This window comes from Ovis aries, chromosome 7 (assembly GCF_016772045.2).
Source record: "Ovis aries strain OAR_USU_Benz2616 breed Rambouillet chromosome 7, ARS-UI_Ramb_v3.0, whole genome shotgun sequence".
Taxonomy (NCBI): domain Eukaryota; kingdom Metazoa; phylum Chordata; class Mammalia; order Artiodactyla; family Bovidae; genus Ovis; species Ovis aries.
In genome coordinates this window covers 65416565-65440902 of record NC_056060.1, presented here as the reverse complement: position 1 = coordinate 65440902, position 24338 = coordinate 65416565, and the positions used below count along the sequence as shown (strand labels likewise).

The window sequence follows — 24338 nt, the reverse complement described above, 5'->3', positions numbered from 1 at the left end:
TGTCCAGTTCTAACTGTTGGTTCCTGACCTGCATACAGATTTCTCAAGAAGCAGGTCAGGTGGTCTGGTATTCCCATCTCTCTCAGCATTTTCCACAGTTTCTTGTGATCCACACAGTCAAAGGCTTTGGCATAGTCAATAAAGCAGAAATAGATGTTTTCTATTTTCTGGAACTCTCTTGCTTTTTCCATGATCCAGCAGATGTTGGCAATTTGATCTGTGGTTCCTCTGCCTTTTCTAAAGCCAGCTTAAACATCAGGAAGTTCACGGTTCACATATTGCTGAAGCTTGGCTTGGAGAATTTTGAGCATTACTTTACTAGCATGTGAGATGAGTGCCATTGTGCGGTAGTTTGAGCATTCTTTTGCATTGCCTTTCTTTGGGATTGGAATGAAAACTGCCCTTTTCCAGTCCTGTGGCCACTGCTGAGTTTTCCAAATTTGCTGGCATATTGAGTGCATATATAATATTCCATGTTCCCATCAACCACTTTCAACAGTTGTCAGTAAAGGGACAGTCTTGTTCTATTAATATATATGTCCCCACTGGACTGTTCTGAAGCAAATCCTAGATGACATTTTTTTTTTTCTGTAATTTCTTCCAGCATATTTCCCTAAAAGATAAGGATTTTTTTTTTTTGAGAAATATAACTCTGATTGGATTATCAACCTTAAAAGTTCACAGTAAGTCCTTTAATATATTAAAGTATCTTAGCCAACAGGACTCTTCACTACTAAGTATTAATACACATCTCTAAAATACTCTTACTTAGCCACAGTAGCACTACCGCAGACAAAAGTGTGTGTATTCTAGTTACTTAGTCATGTCCAACTCTGCGACCCATGGACTGTAGCCTGCCAGGCTCCTCTGTCCATGGGATTCTCCAGGCAAGAATACTGGAGCAGGTTGCCATTTCCTCCTCCAGGGGATTTTCCCGGCCCAGAGATTAAACCAGCATCTCTTGGGTCTCCTGCAGTGGCAGGTGGTTTTTTTTTTTAACCACTGTGCCACCTGGGAAGCCCAGACAAAAGTAACAGTAATTCCTAAATAGCATCTAATAACTAATCCATATTATATTTTCTCAGGGGTTTCAACTGTCTTGTGGTTGGTTTGTTTAAACCAGAATCCAAATAAGGCTTATACATTTGGTTGTTACATATCTTAAGTCTCTTATTTTAAAATAGTCTCCCCTGACAGCCACCGACCTGCCTACCCTAATGACATTCTGTTACTCAACTAACTAGACCAGTTGTTCTATAGAGCCTCTCAGTTGCTGGATTTGCTCTCCATCCAGTCTTTGGATTTTTCTATATACTAGATTCGATCTAAAACTTCTTAAGTTTAAGGTTAAAAGCATATTTGAATAGAGTAGTTCATTGGGGTGCTGAGAACTCTGTCTTCCACCATATCAGGAGGCGTATATGGTCTGGTAGTTCCACAATTAATGATGCTAGGCTGTGACAGCAGGGTTCAGGATTTTAAAAAATGAGGGAACGTGTGAGCTCATCACTACCTTTTAAGTGAGAAAGTTAGGCCTAGGAAGCTGTGACTTGTCTGGGAAGACATAGGGAGTTTGTGACTTGGCTGCGGCCAAACCCAGGGGCTTGACCCTGCACTGCGTCTCTCTCCACTCTATGCTTTTGCCTTCTGCTATGATCACCTCTGTGTCTGTGTTCTTATTAGCTCTGTTTTTGAACATATTATTCAGTGATGATTGTCTAAAGTGGTCATGTAGATGACGGGATCTTAAGGAAGACTAAAAATTGTGCAAACAAATTATAGCTCTGCATATAAGTATGTAAATCTCGATGATACTTCTGTATCTTGGTTCTATGGGGAAGTTTCCACTCTAATTTTTCTTTGAAATACCCAGTGTCCAGGTGCTACATAATTTTTTCTTTCTGCTGACCAGGAAGGCAATGAGTTGGTATTCTCAGACTCCCAAAGCATAGCACCTATACTAGGACTAATGATTAATTAGTCAGTAAAATGACTAATTACTGATTATTCAAGTGTACAGTAAATATTAGGTGAACAAATGCAACTAAGGCTGGCAGATTGTCATGCAAATGAATCAGTCATTTTATATTAGGTAAATTGATTGCCTGTAAATGATCATTTATTAATCTTTTTGGAGAACTTGATGTCCTCTCATACTTAACATTTGACTGAAAGACAGGTAACATTTTCATACTAGATATTAACCAGTGCTCTTTTTTTTTTTTTTAACCAGTGCTCTTTAAGATTATAGAAATGGCTTTGCTTTATAGTAGGTCCCACAAGAATTTAGGACTGAGGATTCTGGTTCATTCTGAGTCCCAACTGGTAACTGTGTCCTTTTTTCCCTGTCAGGAGGATGGTGTTCTCCAGCAGCTTAGAAATGGGGTTTCCCAGCATGACAAAGGGCATGGGTACCCTCTTTCTGTGCAACAGAGATCTGCAAGAGGGTGGGATTCAAGGTGGGATTCCATGATGTGTGGAATGGCAATATTTATAGTTACAGTTTCAGCCATTTAAAGGAAGAATTGTATCCAGAGTTTAACTTCACCAGGAAATACCACGACCATACTTCAAGCTTGTCATTTTATTAATAATCATTCTTATTTCCCTTTTATTTCATTTATGTAATTTTTAATTACTTATGCAAGTGCTTCATTTTCTATCTCAAAGTACCTAGATGCTTTAGAAATATGTTTGCACTATGCTGAACTACATAGTAAGTTACTGTATTGTTTCCTTTTATCACAGAGAAGTACTGTGTTTCACTTAGTTCATGATTTCTGTCTCTTCTCTGAAGGTCCATATCGGTTATCTTCCTAACAAGCAAGTTCTTGGCCTCAGCAAACTTGCTCGGTAAGTATGACTGTAGTGAATAAGAGGACAGGTTTATAGGACCTGTTCCTACATGGTGAGAATCTTATCAAGCTTTGTCTCTTGATCAATGTGGATCTCACTTGGGAGGCACATTCCAACTTACTTTATGGTCGCAGAGACATATATATAGACATATATATAGTCTGTCTAAGACAGACTTAGAGAGCCTGAAACACAGCTGCCCTTTTCTTTTCCCTCCCCTGTTGGCCTGCCTTCCTTCTCCACCTCCCACCTGCTCAGCCTTGAAGCCTTAGCTCAAGCTTTTCTCGGCAGAGCCTTCCTGACTGGAGAGGCCCTGAGGGTAAGTTCAGCTCAGCTCCCATTCTTTAAGGGTGGTTTAGCTAAGAGGGGTGAGAGAGAAAACCTGGGCAGAGGTGTAACTGCACTGCACTTTTGACTTTTAAACGAACCACCTTGGGCCTCAGCCTTGCTTTCCACTGTGCCTGGATACCTCCATGCCTCTCTCTGGGTGCTGCAGGGCCAGTTGGTTCACTTCTGGTTCCTTTAACTCTTCAGATCCAAGACTGTGCCTTCCTTGACTTTTTCATTTTCTTTTTTCCCCCTCAGCTCTATCCTGAGATAATACTTACTCTCCTCTGTTTCTGTTTGTGCTACAATATTTTTTTTCTCTCTTTATCCCGCGGGTTCAGGCCTTTACTACCATTCTTAAGTTTTAGGAAAGAAGTGGTGATATACCAGCATGGTCGCCTGTGCTTAGCTAGAAGGGTTAGTGTTTATATATCTCTGATAGGAACAGTGAAATACTGGGGGCCAGACCTAAATACCCTTTTGTGTGGTTTCCTTGTATTCCTAGGTGATGAGCAAATACTGGAAGGTGTGTGTATTGAAGGAGAGTTAAAATGAAGGAGTAGGTAATGAAATGTAGTAATTGACCTCCTCCTTCTAAAAATAAACCAAGCTAAGTTTGGATAACTTGACTGAGGTGAAAGTGACCATATCAACACTGAAATAAACATACCTTTGTGACCAGTTGACTATCCTGTGGCTCTGATGTGTTCCTGCTTCTTCTCTACTTAGACGATCATGAAACGGCCCAAATCCTTTCCAGTTCTGTGTTGGACTCTGTAAACAGCACTCCAGCAATCTGACACCTGCTCTCCACAGCTGTTCTTTTTACTTTGTTTTGACTTCCATGTTCTTACTTATTTCTTCTAGGGATTAAGGAGAAAGTAGGTAGAAGAGAGAAATTTAATTTCCCTAGTTTCTGACCTCATCCCTCAATCTCACAACCAGAAGGGGCTCCTTGGTACCATGAAAGGATGCTCTTAAATCATAACTATTTCTTTACTGCAGTCAGGCTCTTAATACAAATATGCAAGCATGTTGATGTCTTTCAGTGATCCGTATCCAATGGCAGTGCCAAGGAGTGGCTGAAAAATAGCACTGGTGGTGGTGGTAGGGTAATTTCTGTTAGCAACCTCCTCCCCAGTAACTTACTCCCAAATGTTAAAGTTATATCAGCTAAATATATGTCTTTATTACAATTGGTTATGCTTACTGTTTTATAATACATAGTCTAAGTAAGTTCAGTGGGCTTGCTGTGCAAACATAGTATAGGCCCAGTTCCCTGGTACCCACTTTTCCAGCAAGATTGCCAGTCTTACATTTCATATAGAAATCCTGGCCCTGCTCCCACCTGTATTAGACTCTCTGTGTGTGAAAGGTGTAAAGTAGATAGTTTTTATACTATAAAAAGCCTGGCAGACCACACTAGGCTGTGGTCTTAATGTAAGCAGTCTTCTCTAGAAGACCTCACCATGTGTAGACCATGGGCAACACCTTATAAAAATGAGTGTGAGAGTGATCTAGTGAGGTCCTGGAAAGAGTGGTGACTTGAGGGTGGAAGAGAATAGCCTTTGGTTATTTCCTTTCCTAATGGGAGGAAAAGCTCTCCAATAATTAAGCTTTCATGAACAATACAAAGGAGTTAATTATTAGCATGGGGATTTGTTCTTACACGAATAGGATTAAAACGTAAGACACCAAAAAAGGAACCAAAGAACTGCGAACTGAGTGTATATTAGTTTCAGATATTTTGTAAAGATTTTAAATAAAGGATCTATTAAATAAAACAGAAGGCTAAGATATTATCCAACTGCTTATTCCTTATAAGAAGTTGGGAATATTTAGGGCATGAAAAGGAATAAAGCTGGATGTCTTAGAAAATTTCACCGCTCATTTTAATCTTGTATGTGAAGTTTGTTATATGCTTGCCTTCAAATGAATGACCTTTCATTTCCAGGGAAGTCAAATATCAAACAGTAAAGCTTTAAGTAACAAGAAAATGCCAGAAGCAAGTTGATCTGGTTTAACCCTGGTAGAATTCAAGAGTAAATTTAGTTTGAATAGAAATTCCTTCTGTTGCTGAAAATACGTTGAACATGGTTTCGTTTTCTTGCTTTAGAATAATTGAGTGAACACAATTAGATCTTGAATATAGAATTGTAGTGCCTCACGTGGCTATGGTTCAGCTGCTGGGCAACTACTGTGAAAGGACACTGTGCCAGTTACCGTGGTTGCTAGAGAGAAGTATGACATGGCCACTACCCTCTAGGAGAGCCAGCAGGTGCCACAGGCTCGCCTGGTTAGCCCTGGGTGCAGAGGACCCACGATGGCTGTGGCCTGGCAGGCTGGAGGAGTCCTGGGGTGGAGGGCTGAGCAGAGTTCTGAACAGAAGAGAAGTGCCTCTAGGTATAGTTAATGAATAACCAAAGGCAAATCAGAGGGTAGGAGCAAGGCATATTCCAGTGGATGGGCAGCAGGTCGATTGATCCAAGAGGTTCAGACTGGGAGATAGTTAACAACCTTAGATTAGATTACAAAGGGAATGTTTTTATTTTCTCATTTTTCTCTTATAAAAGTAACATGCCGGTTAAACTTAAATACAAGTGAGTGAGTAAAGGGAAAACTTTTCTTTCCTATTTCCATTCCCCACTAGAGATCTTTCACTCTCCTGGATGATTTCAGTGCAAACGTGTGGCTTTGAAACTACTCGCTAAATAAGACAAAAGGGGATCATGCCCTACATTCACTACCACTTTAGAAAAAAAACTTAAAATTCCTTGAAATTCCTTGGACATCTTTTAGTCTAAAATGTCCAAGTTCCTTTTAATGACCACATTGTATTTTTTAAAAATTAATTAATTACTTTTGGCAGAGCTGGGTCTGCACTTTAGCGAGGGAGGGCTACTCTCTAGTTGCGGTGAGCAGACTAAGTAATTGTGTCACAGGGCCTTAGTTGCTCCATAACGTGAAATTTTCCCAGACCAGGGATCAAACCCATGTTCCTTGCATTGGCAGGCAGATACTTAATCACTGGACCACCAGGGAAGTCCAGTATTTCTTTGATATAATTCACTTAACCAGCCTTTAAGCCTACAGCTTGAGACTTGTCAAAAATAGGGGGAAAAAACTGTTGGTGAATACATTTTTATCTATTTCCATACTTTAAGTCTGTAAGATTAGAATAAGATTACTGGGTTGAGAGTAGCTAAATTGTTTATATTACCAAATTGCTCTCCAGAAAAGATCCTACAGATCTGTACTCTGATAATAGGTTAGCGGCATGTGTTTCTCTACCGTTTTGGCAACACTGGCAAACATTGAAGAGTCTGAAGTCCAAACAAGATAAGTAAAAATTGGTACCTATTGTTTCAATTTGCACTTAGAGTGAGGTTGAATTTGTTCAGAAACTTCCTAATCTTAGTTTTTGCTAATTTTTCAAGTAGGTTGTTTGTCTTTTTATTACTGGTTTATATGTGCTTTCTGAATATTAAAGCTGGGAATCATTTTCCAGGATTATCATTTGTCTTGTTTTCTACTGTCCTTTTTCACGAAGTTTAAAACTTGCATAGTCATAAATTCCTGTTTTGGGGGGTTATTTTTATGACTTTATTTTTATATGTAGATCTTTGCTATATGTATTTTGGGGTGAGGAGTGAGGAGGAATCCCTCTCTTGCTGTTGTATGCTCACTGACCTCCTGTACCACCCGCTTCCCTCACATCACCATGCCACCTGCTACCTGCTAAGTCACTTCAGTCTTGTCCGACTCTGTGCGACCCCATGCTGCTTGCTGGCTATTCTTACTGACACTCTTGGGACCTTGATGTTCCTCCTGGATTATGTTTTAAATTCCTAACTCCTGTCCTCACATCTCTTAGGATCCTTAGCTCCGCTCTCATGTGCTGCTAGGATGTTCTTTGTCAAGTGTGGGTTTGACAGTGCTTCCCCTTCATAGCTCTGTAGCCCTTAATAAAGTTCAAGCTTCTTACTTTAGTTAAGTCCCACCATGACCTGGCTCTATTTCTTGCTGTTCTTTTCCTTTTTTCTCTAGCCACACTTGAGAATTTGCAGCCCGGTATCAAGTCTAGCTTGTCAAGTCAAATTATATGAAGGCATCAGAAATACTTCTAAGATTTGCAAAGCTTAAATTATACCATCCAAGGGTTCTTCCTGTAAAAGTATCACCAGATTACTTTCCCAGTTGCCAGAGGAGGAAGAGGAGATAAAGTATAGTACAGAGTTATTATATATATTATTATACATATTATGTTGTAATACAGAGAGAAAGAGGGCCTAGCACAGATGTTATAAGACCAGTAAGTGTGTGCATGTTCAGTCATGTCTGACTCTTTTGCATCTCTGTGGTCTGGTAGCCTGCCAGGCTCTTCTGTCCATGGACTCTCTAGCAAGAATATTGGAGTGGGTTGCCTTTCCTTTCTCCAGGGGATCTTCCCAACCCAGGGATCAAGCTCGCATTTCCTGCATTGGTAGGTGTGTTTCTTTCCACTGAGCCACCTGGCTCATTGGACTAAATGTAGTATCCAACCCTGCTGCTGCTAAGCTGCTAAGTCACTTCAGTCATGTCTGACTCTGTGTGTCCCCACAGACGGCAGCCCACCAGGCTCCCCCGTCCCTGGGATTCTCCAGGCAAGAACACTGGAGTGGGTTGCCATTTCCTTCTCCAATGCATGAAAGTGAAAAGTGAAAGGGAATTTGCTCAATCGTGTCCGGCTCTTCGCGACCCCATGGACCGCAGCCTACCAGGCTCCTCTGTCCATGGGATTTTCCAGGCAAGAGTACTGGAGTAGGGTGCCATTGCCTTCTCCGGTATCCAACCCTATCCCCCCTTTAAAAAAATAAAATGCTAATTAAAATTAAGGCAAAATTTGTCAGAGGGGATAAAGTGGGTCTTCTTATTTTGAGAAGGTTGTATAATAAAAGTGGTAATGAGGACTTCCCTGGTGGTCCAGTGGTTCAGACTCTGTGCTTCTAATGCAGGGGACATGGATTTGATCCTTAGTTGGGGAACTAGGATTCCACATGCTGTGTGGCTTGGCCAAAAAAGAAAAAAAAGAAAAATTAAAAGTAGTCATGAATCCTTATCAAATGGAAACAAAACGTTAACTGGCTCAAATGCATAGAGCAACTCACAAACCTTAAGGAGTAGGAACATTAATTACCTCCCAACCTTTGATATGGACAGAAGGATCTACTGGAGTGGGTAACCTTTCCCTTCTCCAGGGACTCGTCCCAACCCAGAGATCAAAGTCAGGTCTCCCACATTGCAGGCAGATTTTTTACCAGCTTAGCCACAGGGAAGACCAAGAATCCTGGAGTGGGTAGCTTATTCCTTCTCCGAAGGATCTTCCTGACGTAGGAATCGAACTGGGGTCTCCTGCATTACAGGGAGATTCTTTACCAACTGAGCTATCAGGGAAGCCCTAAAAGATATACCATATCCTCTCAATAGATGTAGAAAAGCATTTGACAAAATTCCATGTCCATTCATGATAAAAACTCAGAGTACAAAGGCAATATACCTTATTGCTTTGTATAGTAAAGGCTATATATGAAGTAAAGGCTATGTATGACAAACCCACAACTAGCATCTTACTCAATGGTGACAAGCTGAAAGCATGATCTATCATAATTGCTTATAAGTTTAATAATTTTATCTGGAGATGAGAGGTTATATAACCAAACATATTCTTTAAAATTTCCCTAAAAACTTACTCATAGATTAAAGACAAAGATGGATCGGAATGAGCCAAGCATTAGAAAACCTAGATAAGCTGGTAACCATTCAGTTCAGTCGCTCAGTCGTGTCCGACTCTTTGTGACCCCATGAATTGCAGCACGCCAGGCCTCCCTGTACATCACCAACTCCCGGAGTTCACTCAAACTAATGTCCATCAAGTCGGCGATGCCATCCAGCCATCTCATCCTCTGTCATCCCCTTCTCCTCCTGCCCCCAATCCCTCTCGGCATCAGGGTCTTTTCCAATGAGTCAGCTCTTCTCATGAGGTGGCCAAACTACTGGAGTTTCAGCTTTAGCATTACTCCTTCCAAAGAATGCCCAGGACTAATCTCCTTTAGAATGGACTGGCTGGATCTCCTTGCAGTCCAAGGGATTCTCAAGAGTCTTCACCAACACCACAGTTCAAAAGCATCAATTCTTCGGCGCTCAGCTTTCTTCACAGTCCAACTCTCACATCCATGCATGACCACAGGAAAAACCATAGCCTTGACTAGACAGACCTTTGTTGGCAAAGTAATGTCTCTGCTTTTGAATATGCTATCTAGGTTGGTCATAACTTTCCTTCCAAGGAGTAAGCATCTTTTAATTTCATGGCTGCAATCACCATCTGCAGTGATTTTGGAGCCCCAGAAAATAAAGTCTGACACTTTCCACTGTTTCCCCATCTATTTCCCCTGAAGTGATGGGACCAGATGCCATGACCTTAGTTTTCTGAATGTTGAGCTTTAAGCCAGTTTTTTCACTCTCCTCTTTCACTTTCATCAAGAGGCTTTTTAGTAACCATTAGGAAAAGTAAAATTAATATTGGAAGAGGGGTGGCTGAGAAGGGGCTAAACCTAGTTATTATAGTAGGCATTTTTTCAAACTTTTGAATAACCACTGACTTTCATGTTAGTAATTCAAGAGTGTGAAGAAAACAAAAAAGCTGTATTAGATGAAGCGGCCTGTGCCTGATAACAAAGCCTGACAAAGCTGTTTAATTATAGACGAATCTCAATTATGAGTGTAGTCATAAAAATCCTAACTATCAAAAAACTTTTATCATCCAAGGAGCTTTACTTTAAGAATACAAAAGTAGTTTAGATTAAAATTGAAAACTGTTGATTCCTGTAATATGGTAAACTAGATTGCAATGATGTCTTGGTACGGCATACTTGTACTATATCTTGGTATAGCATATGATACAAGGTGTATCAACATTTCACTCATTGGGGGGAATATAAAGCAGGCATCTCTCATGGTGGTGAGTGGCCACAGGGTCCCACATTGCTCGTGGATGGCCACCTCAGGATTCCCCCAAAACTTTGCATTCCCCACCCACATTTCCTGATATCTCTGCATTCGTGGTAGTTTCCTTGGCCTTGGCTGGCTTGGCAGTTGTTGGGCTGCACCCCGCAGGCCTGCAAGCCTTGCGATTGCCCAGCCTCAAGACCGAAGAACAAGCCCTGAAACGGCAACAGAGATATCAGCAGTTTGGTGCACAGGGGAGCCTTATGAGTTCAAAGCAAGGTCCTGGAACAACACCTCACTGTGCACAGCAGCCACCTTAGCTACTCGGAGAGAGTATAGAAGGAATTGATGTCAGGTTGGCTCATCAGTTACCAGGGAAACCAGCCACTGAGCGTTGGGCAAGCACAGAGGCAGTTACTGATTAAGCTCTGTAATTAAGAGAATTGGGTCATGTGAGAGAAGCAGGGCCTCATTGAGCAGACGTCCAGAAAGCAAGACTACAGCCATCTTGAATGGTCTGACAGTACACTAGATGATTATTTTTAATGCTGAGAAGACAGGGATTCAATATGTATTTCTTACTTGAAAAAGAATGAACTAGGAATAAGAAATTATAAATTGTGGGTATAAGACCCCTGTTTGCCACATACTCGCATACACACACAGTAGACGGTCAATGACAAATGACGCTCTTTCAGCATGGTAGCCACTGTCAGCCAGCCACAGGCAGGCACCGTGGGTGGTAGAGAAAGGTAAGAGGCGTTCCTGTTAGACTGGCGGCCCACCTGTGACTGCCTTCATTGGCTGTCACAAGTAATAAAGAAGCAAGTCGTCTGTTCTTGCTGAATGGCAGTTCTGTCTGAATGGCACAGTGGGGAAAAGGGCTGTAACACACCTTGTAGGTGAGCTGATCCTTAAATTGAGTCCAAATTCATGACTAAAAGGCCAAATTTTAGAGGAAAGATCCTTTACATGAATTTCAATCCTCAAATGTGTAATTCTGTGACTATCTCCATGTTTTACAGCCAGAAGAAAAGGTGTTGAAAGGGAATGGATCACTGGACAGACTGTTATAAGCTGAGATCAGGGGCTCCTATCGGGCGATTACTGTGTGCTTATGTATTATAAAGAGATGTCTGAAGAAGAAGTCCGTTTAACTCTAATCTGATTATCCTAATAGGTTTAGTTGGTACATAGTTGACGTTGGTCTGCTATTAATTAACAAATAGTCTTTATTTTTAGCTTGCGCTTTAAGCTCTGATTAAACGATATGATTAATTAGAACACTTGAGACGTGGTCTAAAATTGATGATTTGGGAGCTTGAAAATTACTCACCTCTAATTGTTGCTTTTCCTCAGTGAATGTTTACACTTCATTCTTTCTGTCTTTGCAGACTTAGGGAAGCACCTCTCTTCACTCTTCACAAGCACCACTCTTGTGGTTGGTGGTCTCCTTCAGACCTCCCTCTTCTCGTTTACTTGTATCCTTCTCCTCTAAGCATTTATCCACTGCCCACACCCTACAATTACTTCAATAAAGCAATTATTCTTTAGACTTATGGGGAAGGCTTCCAGTTTCACTTCAGTTTATAATTAAAACAATTCTTTCTTTTCTAGGATTGTAGAAATCTACAGTAGAAGATTACAAGGTAACTTTTAAAGTATTTTATTTACATAAAATCATTTTTTATTAAGGGAAAAGTATTTTTTGTTCTTACTACAAGTGTAATATATATGTCTTATAAAAATTAAGGGGATTCCCTGGCAGTCTAATGGTTAGCATTCGGTGCTTTCACTGTGGTGACCCAGGTTCAGTCCCTAATCAGAGAACTAAGATTCCCTCAGGCCGCATGGCATGGCATGGCACACAATAAATAAATAAAAGAGTGGGGGGGGGGGAAACACCTTGGTGGGAATATAAAACAGAAAGAGAAAGTCTACTATATTTCAGGCTTCCAGAAAAAATCGTTGTATTTGCAGATTCCACCTTCCCTAATGGCTCAGAGGGTAAAGAATCTGCCTGTAATGCAGGAGACCTGGGTTCAGTTCCTGGGTCGGGAAGATCCCCTGGAGAAGGAAATAGCAACCCACTCCAGTATTCTTGTCTGGAAAATCCCATGGACAGAGCAGCCTGATGAGCTACAGTCCATGGGGTTGTGGAGAGTCGGACAAGACTGAGTGACTAACACTTTCACTTTCGTATTTTATTGTATATACCAACATTTAGAAAATCAACTTACTTTTTTTATGTATTTGAAAAGTCTTCACCCTTTTTTCCCTTAGCAAATCTTAAACTTTTTTTTTCACATGCGCATAACCATGTCTTTTATTTTGCTGACTGTTCAGCATTCCATTGTACAGCTGAGCTACGGCATGATTTAACCAATTCCTGCTCTGATATTTGGGGATTTTGTCAATTTTCAAATAAATGCAGTGCTGCAGTGAACACTTAGGTTTTCAAAGATATTGTTTATTCAGCACAGGAATATTTAGGTTAAATCACTGGTTGTCAACGTGGCTCTAAGAGCAATATAATAATTGGATTATAGCCCCTTTGTTAATCCTGTTGCAAGCTGTGTGTTCATTTATTTTGCTCTCCGTACGTGGGGTGCTGGTTGTCAGGATTCTGTCGGTCTTTGTGCGCCCGTAAGAGACAGTCGCCATTCTAATCTGCGCCCTCCAGTGGCGCTGGCGGGCCAGGGCTTCCTCAGTTCCCTTTGGCGCCTGTACTGCATGCGAGGGAAGTGAACAGGGGTGTCCTGGGGCCTGGGCAGCAGAGCAAGCACATTGGTGAAAGGTGGTGGCTCTTCAGCCTCACCAAAGTCTTGCTTTTAAGATTTCAAATATTCTAGAAACAGCAAAAGCTTCCAGCTGTCTGTTCGGGTCAGACTCACTGAGCTCCTTGTCACATCCGCAGTTCAGGAGCGCCTTACGAAACAAATTGCCGTAGCAATCACAGAGGCCTTGCGACCTGCTGGAGTGGGGGTCGTGGTTGAAGCAACGTAAGTCTGTTTGCATTTAATAATATCATAGTGGTTTTGGGGGTTGGGGGTGTAGGGAGTCATAGGCTTAGGTGTAGTGAATGAACACAACAGTAGCAGCTAATGATTTCTTTAGCTCTTTGATTCTTTGAGCAGAGTTTTCCAAATATGTTGTCACACATTTAAAAAATAAAGAGTTGTACCTAAAAACAGGTAAAAAGAGCAACTGAAGACACTTCCTTACGTTCGAATGAATTTTGAGGATTATGTACATCTCGTGGGCAGTTTTCACCCATTCTTTGTGCACTGCTGGCTAACTTCACCCCCCTTGGTCCCCATTCTGTGGATCCCGCTTGGTGAGACCAGTGTGCCTCAGTACTTCTCTGAACACCTAGGCTAGCTAAGTGCTGACTTGGTCCTGAAGATGGATCAAGTGAGAACTCTGAATTTCTTTTTCTCTAGAAGTTGTGTATCTCTGTAGACCTTTGTATTCGTTTCACCCAGGAAGAAAAGTCCACTTTTCCTCCTCTGACTGGTTGCCTTAAGGACCTAACCATTGATAACAATAAAAGCTATAAGGCTTAGGAACTTAAAAAAAAGTTTTAGAACAAATTTATCTAAGAAGTGACATTTTGACATACTTGATAACTGTGATTTAATCTTTTGGGCTGCTTTTATTTAAAAACCAAACCAGCAACTGTCTACTCCATGAGACTACCTTTGTTGCCTTGTTTCATAGACACATGTGTATGGTAATGCGAGGAGTGCAGAAAATGAACAGCAGAACCGTGACCAGCACGATGCTGGGGGTGTTCCGGGAGGACCCGAAGACCCGGGAAGAGTTTCTGACCCTCATCAAGAGCTGAGCCTCAGCTTGTACCACATGGTTTACAGATCGTGCAGCTAGAAGCATTGTTTTGTCTGGTCTTAATTGTTTGTACATTCCACTTCCAGTTGTTACAGATGTGAACTCTCATCTTTGTCATTAATTGTATTTAATAATTATTTATAGCAAGTCAAATAAAAGTAATTAATTAAGGGGTGAGCCCTGTATTTTCTTCTTGCCACCTTTTAGTGGCAACATCCAAGAAAACTGCCAATAGTATAAGTTGTGACCCCATGGACTATAGCCCACCAGGCTTCTCTGTCCCTGGAATTCTCCAGGCAAGAATACTGGATTGGGTAGCCATTCCCTTCTCCAGGATAGTATAAGTTACTTGTATAAAACCACTGCCTTTCAGGTAACCTGAGGGTGCTAGGAAGGGAGAAGGATTCATATGTTTTGTTCAGAGTATGGTAATTTGATTCAGAAGCATAGGAATGTTGGGAATGGGAGAAAATTATGGTCAATATGTTTATTCCCTCTCCAAACAAAAATGGTGTCGTGCTTGAAATAATTTATATACACTGTGCAGCATTGCTCTGCAAATTCAAAATCCAGAAGGCTCCATTTTATCATGATTATTTAACCACCAATGATAGTTTATTTTTTATATATTTTTAAAACTATCCAGTTGTAACATATGTCACCAAGGGAAGGTAGTGGAATATCTAGGTATTTTAATTTCACTATGAGTTAAAAAGGCAATTTCTACCTTCTATTCTTTTTAAAATTCAAGTACAGGAAATTAGTTCCTGGAGTTGTTTACGAGTATATTCTCATGTCAATATACAGGGATTTAGACATTTAACTCTCTGTGCCTTGAGGAGAATATCACACCATTTAGAGTGTAGATACCTTTGCCTTTTTTTTTAAGCCATTATTTTATAAGACTTAGTCCTGACGTTGAAAATAACTAGTTATCACAGTTCTACCTTTTCATTTTTCTTGGGAGCTTACTCTGTGAGTTCCTTGTAGATGCCTCAAAAAAATTTTTTTTTAACCTGTCAAATATTTTTCTAAGTATTTACAAAAACTTTTAAAAGTGTCCATCATTTTCAGGTTTGCAGAACCATAGCTTCCGTGAACGTGAGAGAATGTAGATTGCACTGTGAACTGTTTTGAGCTCTGTCCCATGTCTAATGAAAGCGATTTTGTCGGTGTCTGTGAAAACGCACCATCGTTTTCTGGAATGAGTGTAAAATACTGGAAACTGGTATACTAGTTTCCCGTGTGGCCCAAGTGGATCTTATCTTTGGTGTGACTGTTCAAGTGGGATAGGTCTTTCAGTCCAGGAAGCTGCTGCCTTATTAATGATTATCTTAAAATTTCCTCCACTGGGGCAGTGTGGGCCAAATTGAAACAAACAACAACAACTAAAAACCCCAACTCTCTGCAAAAACAAACACGGTTATTCCATGGAGAAGTCTCTGACATGGAGAAGGCTGACACTGTGCTCTTCAAATTTATCCTGTTACCTTAACAAGGATTAACTACATGCTTGCTGCAACTCTGGCAGTTCCGTCTCTGCCACTCTGATGCTATTTGGCTTATGCAAGGGCAAGATGGCAGAGGTGGTTGTTTTTTTTTTTTTAATTTTAACTCTTCCCTACTTCTAGTTCCTTTATTTTTTCTATATTTGGAGTTTCTAAAGTAGTTTGGTGGTTGATTCTGAGTTCCTTTTAAAATCTAACCTGATATAGACATTATCCTGCTTAACATTTAGACAGAGATAGAATTAACATTCATCTCATGCTTAATATTTTAAGGTTTTTAGAGCTGTGACTTGGAGGACCAAAGAAATTGTTAGCTGTTAATTCATCTTCCTGAAATCAATTGTATTCCTTTTTAACTCTTTATTTTAAGATTCCCTAGAAGTATTCTCATAAAAGTTTAAAATATCCATGGTATCAGTCTAGAGAATTGGTAAATGCAGAGTAACTACCTTGTCTGTTTTACTCTGGTAAGTTATTCAAAATTACCTTTTCATATCCGTGGCCTTGAGTTCATTTTGGGAGTTTCTAAGAATTTGATGCATTTAAATACACTGTTCAATTTAATTGTTCAACTTTTATGTATGGTGTATATTGTTCCTGAAGTTGGTTTTATTTAAATTATTAAACTGTTATGACTTTGTTCTTGTGAAAATAGTTTCTTTTTGAACCACTCAATTATTTTTATTGCATTCTGTTTTAGCAAAGATACCCTTCATAATGGCTTCTCTCAGCCACCAAGCTACTAGACTATAAATCCCAGAACATAAATTTACCCCTGGCTGGCTGCCTCCCTTTGGGTATTACTTTCCTCACATTCCTCCAGTAATGGGAAGGGGAGATCTAGGGTAAGAGTAAGGAATCTGAATGGCCCTCATGTCCCTGTTCTAAGCCTAACTTTGGGTAACTGCAGCTCCTGAGAACTGGCACTGCTTTCTGTGTGGGAGCAGCTGAGGAGGGAAGAGCTGGCTGGGGCAGGGAACTGGGCAGTGTGGGGAGTAGAAGGGTTTCTCTTTCATAGGGAAGAGCCTGCCTGGAAGCTTCCAAGTAGGAGGAGAAGTTTTGCTGCCTCTTTTCTGTCCATGCCTGGTGACCTCATCAATCCATCTCTTGGGCAGTCTTCCCATTCCCCATTCCAACTAGGCAGAGGCCCCAGCCCTCACTGATTGTCAGCCTGTCCAGGTGCTGGGGCCACTGTAGTGTCCTGCTTCTCCTTGAAGGATCTGATAGCCTATAGGTAGTGAACCTAATCACCTAAGCTGCTGCTGCTGCTAAGCTGCTTCAGTCATGTCCAACTCTGTGCGACCTCATAGACAGCAGCCCACTGGGCTCCTCTGTCTCTGGGATTCTCCAGGCAAGAATAACGGAGTGGGTTGACATTTCCTTCTCCAATGCATGAAAGTGAAAAGTGAAAGGGAAGTTGCTCAGTCGTGCCCGACTCTTAGCGACCCCACGGACTGCAGCCTACCAGGCTCCTCCATCCATGGGATTTTCCAGACAAGAGTACTAGAGTGGGGTGCCATTGCCTTCTCCTGAAATGGACTAGAGACCAGATATTATAAAACTCCTAGAGGAAAATATAGGCAGAATACTTTCTGACACAAATTGCAGCAATAGTTGTTTGGATCCATCTTCTAGAGTAATAGAAATAAAAGTATAAATGAATAAATGGGATGTAGTTAAGCTTTTACACAGCAAAGGAAGCCATAAACAACATGAAAAGACAACCTATGGAATGAGAGAAAATATTTGCAAACCATGTGACTGAAAACGGATTAATTTCCAAAATATCCAAGCACCAAATACACCAAATATATATATGGAAAAAAAAAAAGCAAAAAATAGGCAGAAGACCTGAATAAACATTTTTCTAAAAGACATACAGTTGACCAACAGGCATATGAAAAAATGCTCAGTATCGCTAATTACTAGAAAAATGCAGATCAACACTACAATACTGTATCACCTAACACCAATCAAAATGGCTATCATCAAAAAGTCTACAAGTAATAAATGCTAGAGATGGTGTGGAGAAAAAGGAACCCTTGTACATTGTTAGTGGGAATGTAAATTGGTGCAGCCACTATGGAGAACAATATGGAAGTTCCTCAAAAAACTAAAAATAGAGTTACCATGTAATCCAGCAATCACACTCCCATATACCTTCTGCCCTACTCATGTGCAGCTTCCCCTCATCAACATCTCCAGCCACAGCGGTACCTTTGTTACAACTGATGAACCTGCACCAATACATCATAGTCTCTCAAAGTCCATTGTTTACATTAGGTTTCGCTCGTGGTGGTGTACATTCTATGGGTTTAGACAAATGTATAGTAATATGTTCAGTTCAGTTCAGTCACTGTCCGATTCTTTGCGACCCCATGAATCGCAGCACGCCAGGCCTCCCTGTCCATCACCAACTCCTGGAGTTTACCCAAACTCATGTCCATTGAGTCAGGGATGCCATCCAGCCATCTCATCCTCTGTCGTCCCCTTCTCTTCTTGCCCCCAATCCCTCCCAGCACCAGAGTCTTTTCTAATGAGTCAACTCTTCACACGAGGCGGCCAAAGTATTAGAGTTTCAGCTTCAGCATCAGTCCTTCCAAAGAACACCCAGGACTGATATCCTTTAGGATGGACTGGTTGAATCTCCTTGCAGTCTTCTCCAACACCACAGTTCAAAAGCATCAATTCTTCGGCGCTCAGCTTTCTTCACAGTCCAACTCTCACATCCACACATGACCACTGGAGAAACCATAGCCTTGACTAGACCTTTGTTGGCAAAGTAATGGCTCTGCTTTTTACTATGCTATCTAGGTTGGTCATAACTTTCCTTCCAAGGAGTAAATATCTTTTAATTTCATGGCTTCACTCACCATCTGCAATATGCAGTCACCATTATAGTATCATACAGAGTGGTTTCACTGCCCTAAAAATCATTCCTGTTCCAAGATTTCATTCTTGGTAATGGAATTATTTTCTTTATTTCCTCTTTAGATTGCTTTTTTTGGTTGATGTATTTTCACAGCCTTTTTAAAGCTGTAGATTCACTCTTGTTCCCTTTCTTCCATATTCTCTTTTACCATTTATTTGGTCATTTGCTCTTGAGAAGCCCTAGGTTTACCCCCAAGAAGTGTTAAATGCTGGAATGTCTATGGCTGTCCAACCAAGGGAAACTTCAGCTGAGAGTAAGAGAAGGGTTATTTTCTTCTAGAGCACTCCTCCATGACCTTGTACTCCTGCTCTGGAGGCAGCCCGCCCCACCCCCAACCCCCAGTTTGGCCTTGCTCTGCCTTCACCTGGGACACAGCGCTCCTTTGTTTTGTAGCTCAGAGTCATCCTCCCAGGTTCGGAACAGGTTTACGCCTCCTTTTTTGGGCAGGTCTTGTCCTTTCTGGACAGGCTTCAGTTTTAAAACATCTACCACATGGCTTCCTTGGCTTCATCATGGTGGTTTCCTTGGTTTTCAAGATTTGAGTTAAGGAGGAAGTGTTGCTGTAGGACTGGAAATGGTGAATCCCACAAGTCTGGACATCACTTTGCTGGCCTGATCCTGGGGAATTCCAAGGTTTTAGATGGACCAATTGGAGTGTTTGTGTGCCTGACTTCAATTACTTACATTTCCATGGCCCTCTGAGCGTGAATACCAGGCTCTGGCTGACTGGAGGGAAGTGAGTGACACACCCAGTCTTAGGTTTAAGCAGCTGCTTTTAATGCTCTCCATAATGGTGAGGTTAGGACTTGCTTACAAACCCTGTCGGGATGACTCCTAGCACATGCAGTGCAAGGCCCTAATGCGTCCATCCTCTTCTCCTCTTATTTCACATTCTCTTGTTTGGTTTGAGCAATGTGTCCACAACTCTGACCTTTTGAGAAATCCTTGAACTTTGGGAACTGACCGTGCTGCCCAGAGAGCTGAAGTTTGGCTGTTGATCAGTGCTGAGAAGGCTGTGTTGAGGCAGAGCTGTGATGAAATGCCAGAGTGTGTATCAAAACTTCCTCTGTCATACTTAGGTTTTGTTAATTTTCTCTGGGTTTTAAAATGAGTTTCTCCTCTTTTTCCCTGGATCTTCTCCTATTTGAAAATGTGCCAAATGAATAGACAAAGATGCTTGTCTTTTTGGAGGTTTCTCATGTCACCCGTGTGATGATACTAATCTTTAAAGTCATATTTGATCTTGACTGGTATATTTTGTTATGGAGACTTTTCTTTTTATAGGGCAATGTCACTTGTAAAATCTAAGGGTAAACTGAATGAGAAACAGAAACGCTAGTAAGTAAAAATCTGTTTAAAACAACCAGGGACCATGTAATTATTTCACAGTGGTCATTTGGAAAGTAACTTTAAGCATATCTAATCTCAGGGCAAAACTTCTCATTGCTAGATCCTCCTGAAAACTGACTCATCTGTGAGCAAGAATCATGTGAGCTTGAAGTTCTCATCCAAAATCTTATCTTTTTCTTGCTAAACAGTTGTCAAAATCATCTCCTAACAGAGGGCTGAAGGTGACTTATGTCAATGCTTGATCATTTTAGCAGAACTCCCATATAAATTTAATATTTAGAAGATAATTAGAACATCAAAAATATATCATCTACTTAAAACATCAATAGGTCAACAATGAATTCTCGTGAACCTTTAACTATTGGTTTGGGCAAAAAGTTTGTTCAGTTTTGCTATAAGCTGGCACTCAGTCCAGTCACTCAGTCATGTCCAACTCTTTGTGACCCCATGGACTGCAGTACTCCAGGCTTCCCTGTCCATCACCAACTCCCGGAGCTTACTCAAACTCATGTCCTTCGAGGCGGTGATGCCATCCAACCATCTCATCCTCTGTCGTCGTCTTCTCCTCCTGCCTTCAATCTTTCCCAGCATCGGGGTCTTTTCAAATAAGTCAGTTCTTCACATCAGGTGGCCAAAGTATTGGAGTTTCAGCTTCAGTATCAGTCCTTCCGGTGATTATTCATGACTGATTTCCTTTAGGATTGACTGGTACTAGCAGCACTTAATTGTCTTTAACTTCATTTGAAACAATTCTATTAGATTGTATTGTGACAGCTGTGATATCAGTTCAGTTCAGTTCAGTCGCTCAGTCGTGTCCGACTCTTTGCGACCCCATGAATCGCAGCATGCCAGGCCTCCCTGTTCATCGCCAGCGCCCGGAGTTTACTCAGACTCACGTCCATTGAGTCAGTGATGCCATCTAGCCATCTCATCCTCTGTTGTCCCCTTCTCCTCCCACCCTAAACCACCCCCAGCATCAGAGTCTTTTCTGATGAGTCAACTCTTCTCATGAGGTGGCCAAAGTACTGGAGTTTCAGCTTTAGCATCATTCCTTCCAAAGAAATCCCAGGGTTGATCTCCTTCAGAATGGACTGGTTGGATCTCCTTGCAGTCCAAGGGACTCTCAAGAGTCTTCTCCAACACCACAGTTCAAAAGCATCAATTCTTTGGCGCTCAGCCTTCTTCACAGTCCAACTCTCACATCCATACATGACCACAGGAAAAACCATAGCCTTGACTAGACAGACCTTAGTTGGCAAAGTAATGTCTCTGCTTTTGAATATGCTATCTAGATTGGTCATAACTTTTCTTCCAAGGAGTAAGCGTCTTTTAATTTCATGGCTGCAATCACCATCTGCAGTGATTTTGGAGCCCCCCGCCCCAAAAAGTCTGACACTGTTTCCACTGTTTCCCCATTTCCCATGAAGTGATGGGACTGGATGCCATGATCTTCGTTTTCTGAATGTTGAGCTTTAAGCCAACTTTTTCACTCTCCTCTTTCACTTTCATCAAGAGGCTTTTTAGTTCCTCTTCACTTTCTGCCATAAGGGTGGTGTCATCTGCATATCTGAGGTTACTGATATTTCTCCCAGCTATCTTGATTCCAGCTTGTGTTTCTTCCAGTCCAGTGTTTCTCATGATGTACTCTGCATAGAAGTTAAATAAGCAGGGTGAAAATATACAACCTTGACGTACTCCTTTTCCTATTTGGAACCGGTCTGTTGTTCCATGTCCAGTTCTAACTGTTGCTTCCTGACCTGCATACAGATTTCTTAAGAGGCAGGTCATGTGGTCTGGTATTCCCATCTCTTTCAGAATTTTCCACAGTTTCTTGTGATCCACACAGTCAAAGGCTTTGACATATATGGAATATTACTCAGACATTAAAAACAATGAAGCAATGCCATTTGGAGCAACATGGATGGACCTGCATGCTCATTCACTTCAGTCATATTTGATTCTCCGCGACCCCATGGACTGTAGCCCACCAGACTCCTCTGTCCATGCGATTCTTCAGGCAAGAATACTGGAGTGGGTTGCCAAGGTTGTCATACTGAGTAAAGCAAGTCAGACAGAGAAGGAGACATCCCTTCTATGCGGAATCTAGAAAGAAATGATACAAATGAACTTATCTACAAAATAGAAATAGACTCAGAGATTAGAGAATGAAATTACTGTTGTGGTGGGAGGGGGAAAGGATGTGGAGAAGGGATAGTTTGGAATCGACACATACACACTGCTCTATTTAAAACGGATAAGCAACAAGGTCCTACTGAATATCACAGGGAACTGCTCAGTGTTATGTGGCAGCCTGGATGGGTGGGGAGCTTGGGGGGAAACGGATACATGCATATAGTCTGGTATTCCCATCTCTCTCAGGATTTTCCACAGTTTATTGTGATCTACACAGTCAAAGGCTTTGGCATAGTCAATAAAGCAGAAATAGATGTTTTTCTGGAACTCTCTTGCTTTTTCCATGATCCAGCGGATGTTGGCAATTTGATCTCTGGTTCCTCTGCCTTTTTTAAAACCAGCTTGAACATCTGGAAGTTCATGGTTCACATGTTGCTGAAGCCTGGCTTGGAGAATTTTGAGCATTACTTCACTAGCATGTGAGATGAGTGCAATTGTGTGGTACATTGCCTTTCTTTGGAATTGGAATGAAAACACCTTTTCCAGTCCTGTGGCCACTGCTGAGTTTTCCAAGTTTGCTGGCATGTTGAGTGCAGCACTTTCACAGCATCGTCTTTCAGGATTTGAAATAGCTCTACTGGAATTCCATCACCTCCGCTAGCTTTGTTCATAGTGATGCTTCCTAAGGCCCACTTGACTTCACATTCCAGGATGTCTGGCTCTAGGTGAGTGATCACACCATCATGATTATCTGGGTCGTGAAGATCTTTTTTGTACAGTTCTTCTGTGTATTCTTGCCACCTCTTCTTAATATCTTCTGCTTCTGTTAGGTCCATACCATTTCTGTCCTTTATCGAGCCCATCTTTGCATGAAATGTTCTCTTGGTATCTCTAATTTTCTTGAAGATTCTATTGTTTTCCTCTATTTCTTGGCATTGATCGCTGAAAAAGGCTTTCTTATCCCTCCTTGCTATTCTTTGGAACTCTGACTTCAGATGCTTATATCTTTCCTTTTCTCCTTTGCTTTTGCTTCTCTTCTCTTCATAGCTATTGTAAGGCCCCCTCAGACAGCCATTTTGCTTTTTTGCATTTCTTTTCAATGGGGATGGTCTTGATCCCTGTCTCCTATACACTGTCACGAACCTCATTCCATAGTTCATCAGGCACTCCATCTATCAGATCTAGGCCCTTAAATCTATTTCTCACTTCCACTGTATAATCATAAGGGATTTGATTTAGGTCATACCTGAATGGTCTAGTGGTTTTCCCCACTTTCTTCAATTTCAGTCTGAATTTGGCAATAAGGATTTCTTGATCTGAGCCAGAGTCAGCTCCTGGTCTTGTTTTAGCTGACTGTATAGAGCTTCTCCATCTTTGGCTGCAAAGAATATAATTAATCTGATTTTGGTGTTGACCATCTGGTGATGTCCATGTGTAGAGTCTTCTCTTGTGTTGTTGGAAGAGGGTGTTTGCTATGACCAGTGCGTTCTCTTGGCAAAACTCTATTAGCCTTTGCCCTGCTTCATTCGGTATTCCAAGGCCAAATTTGCCTGTTACCCCAGGTGTTTCTTGACTTCCTACTTTTGCATTCCAGTCCCCTATAATGAAAAGGACATCTTTTTTGGGTGTTAGTTCTAAAAGGTCTTGTAGGTCTTCATAGAACCATTCAACTTCAGCTTCTTCAGCATTACTGGTTGGGGCATAGGCTTGGATCACTGTGATATTGAATGGTTTGCCTTGGAAATGAAGAGATCATTCTGTTGTTTTTGAGATTGCATCCAAGTACTTCGTTTCAGACAAGTACTTCATTTCTTGTTGACCATGATGGCTACTCCATTTCTTCTAAGGGATTCCTGCCCACAGTAGTAGATATAATGGTCATCTGAGTTAAATTCACCCATTCCAGTTCATTTTAGTTCGCTGATTCCTAGAATGTCAATGTTCATGCTTGCCATCTCCTGTTTGACCACTTCCAATTTGCCTTGATTCATGGACCTGACATTCCAGGTTCCTATGCAATATTGCTCTTTACAGCATCGGACCTTGCTTCTATCACCAGTCACATCCACAGCTGGGTATTGTTTTTGCTTTGGCTCCATCCCTTCATTCTTTCTGGAGTTATTTCTTCACTGATCTCCAGTAGCATATTGGGCACCTACTGACCTGAGGAGTTCCTCTTTCAGTATCCTATCATTTTGCCTTTTCATACTGTTCATGGGGTTCTCAAGGCAAGAATACTGAAGTTGTTTGCCATCCCCTTCAGTGGACCACATTCTGTCAGACCTCTCCACCATGACCCGCCCGTTTTGGGTGGCCCCACAGAGCATGGCTTAGTTTCATTGAGTTAGACAAGGCTGTGGTCCTAGTGTGATCAGATTGACTAGTTTTCTGTGATTATG

General features: G+C 41.4%; 1 protein-coding gene across 1 annotated transcript in view; it reads left to right on the top strand.

The window, feature by feature from the left end:
• GCH1 (GTP cyclohydrolase 1) overlaps positions 1-16176 on the top strand; it is a 57666-nt gene extending 41490 nt beyond the window's left edge. The window contains exons 3-6 of the mRNA XM_015096738.4: positions 2798-2853; positions 11785-11816; positions 13085-13169; positions 13888-16176. Of these exons, the coding sequence (XP_014952224.2) occupies positions 2798-2853; positions 11785-11816; positions 13085-13169; positions 13888-14014 (300 nt within the window). The 3' untranslated portion in view covers positions 14015-16176. The remainder of the gene's footprint in view (positions 1-2797; positions 2854-11784; positions 11817-13084; positions 13170-13887) is intronic.
• The last annotated feature ends 8162 nt before the right edge of the window (positions 16177-24338 follow it).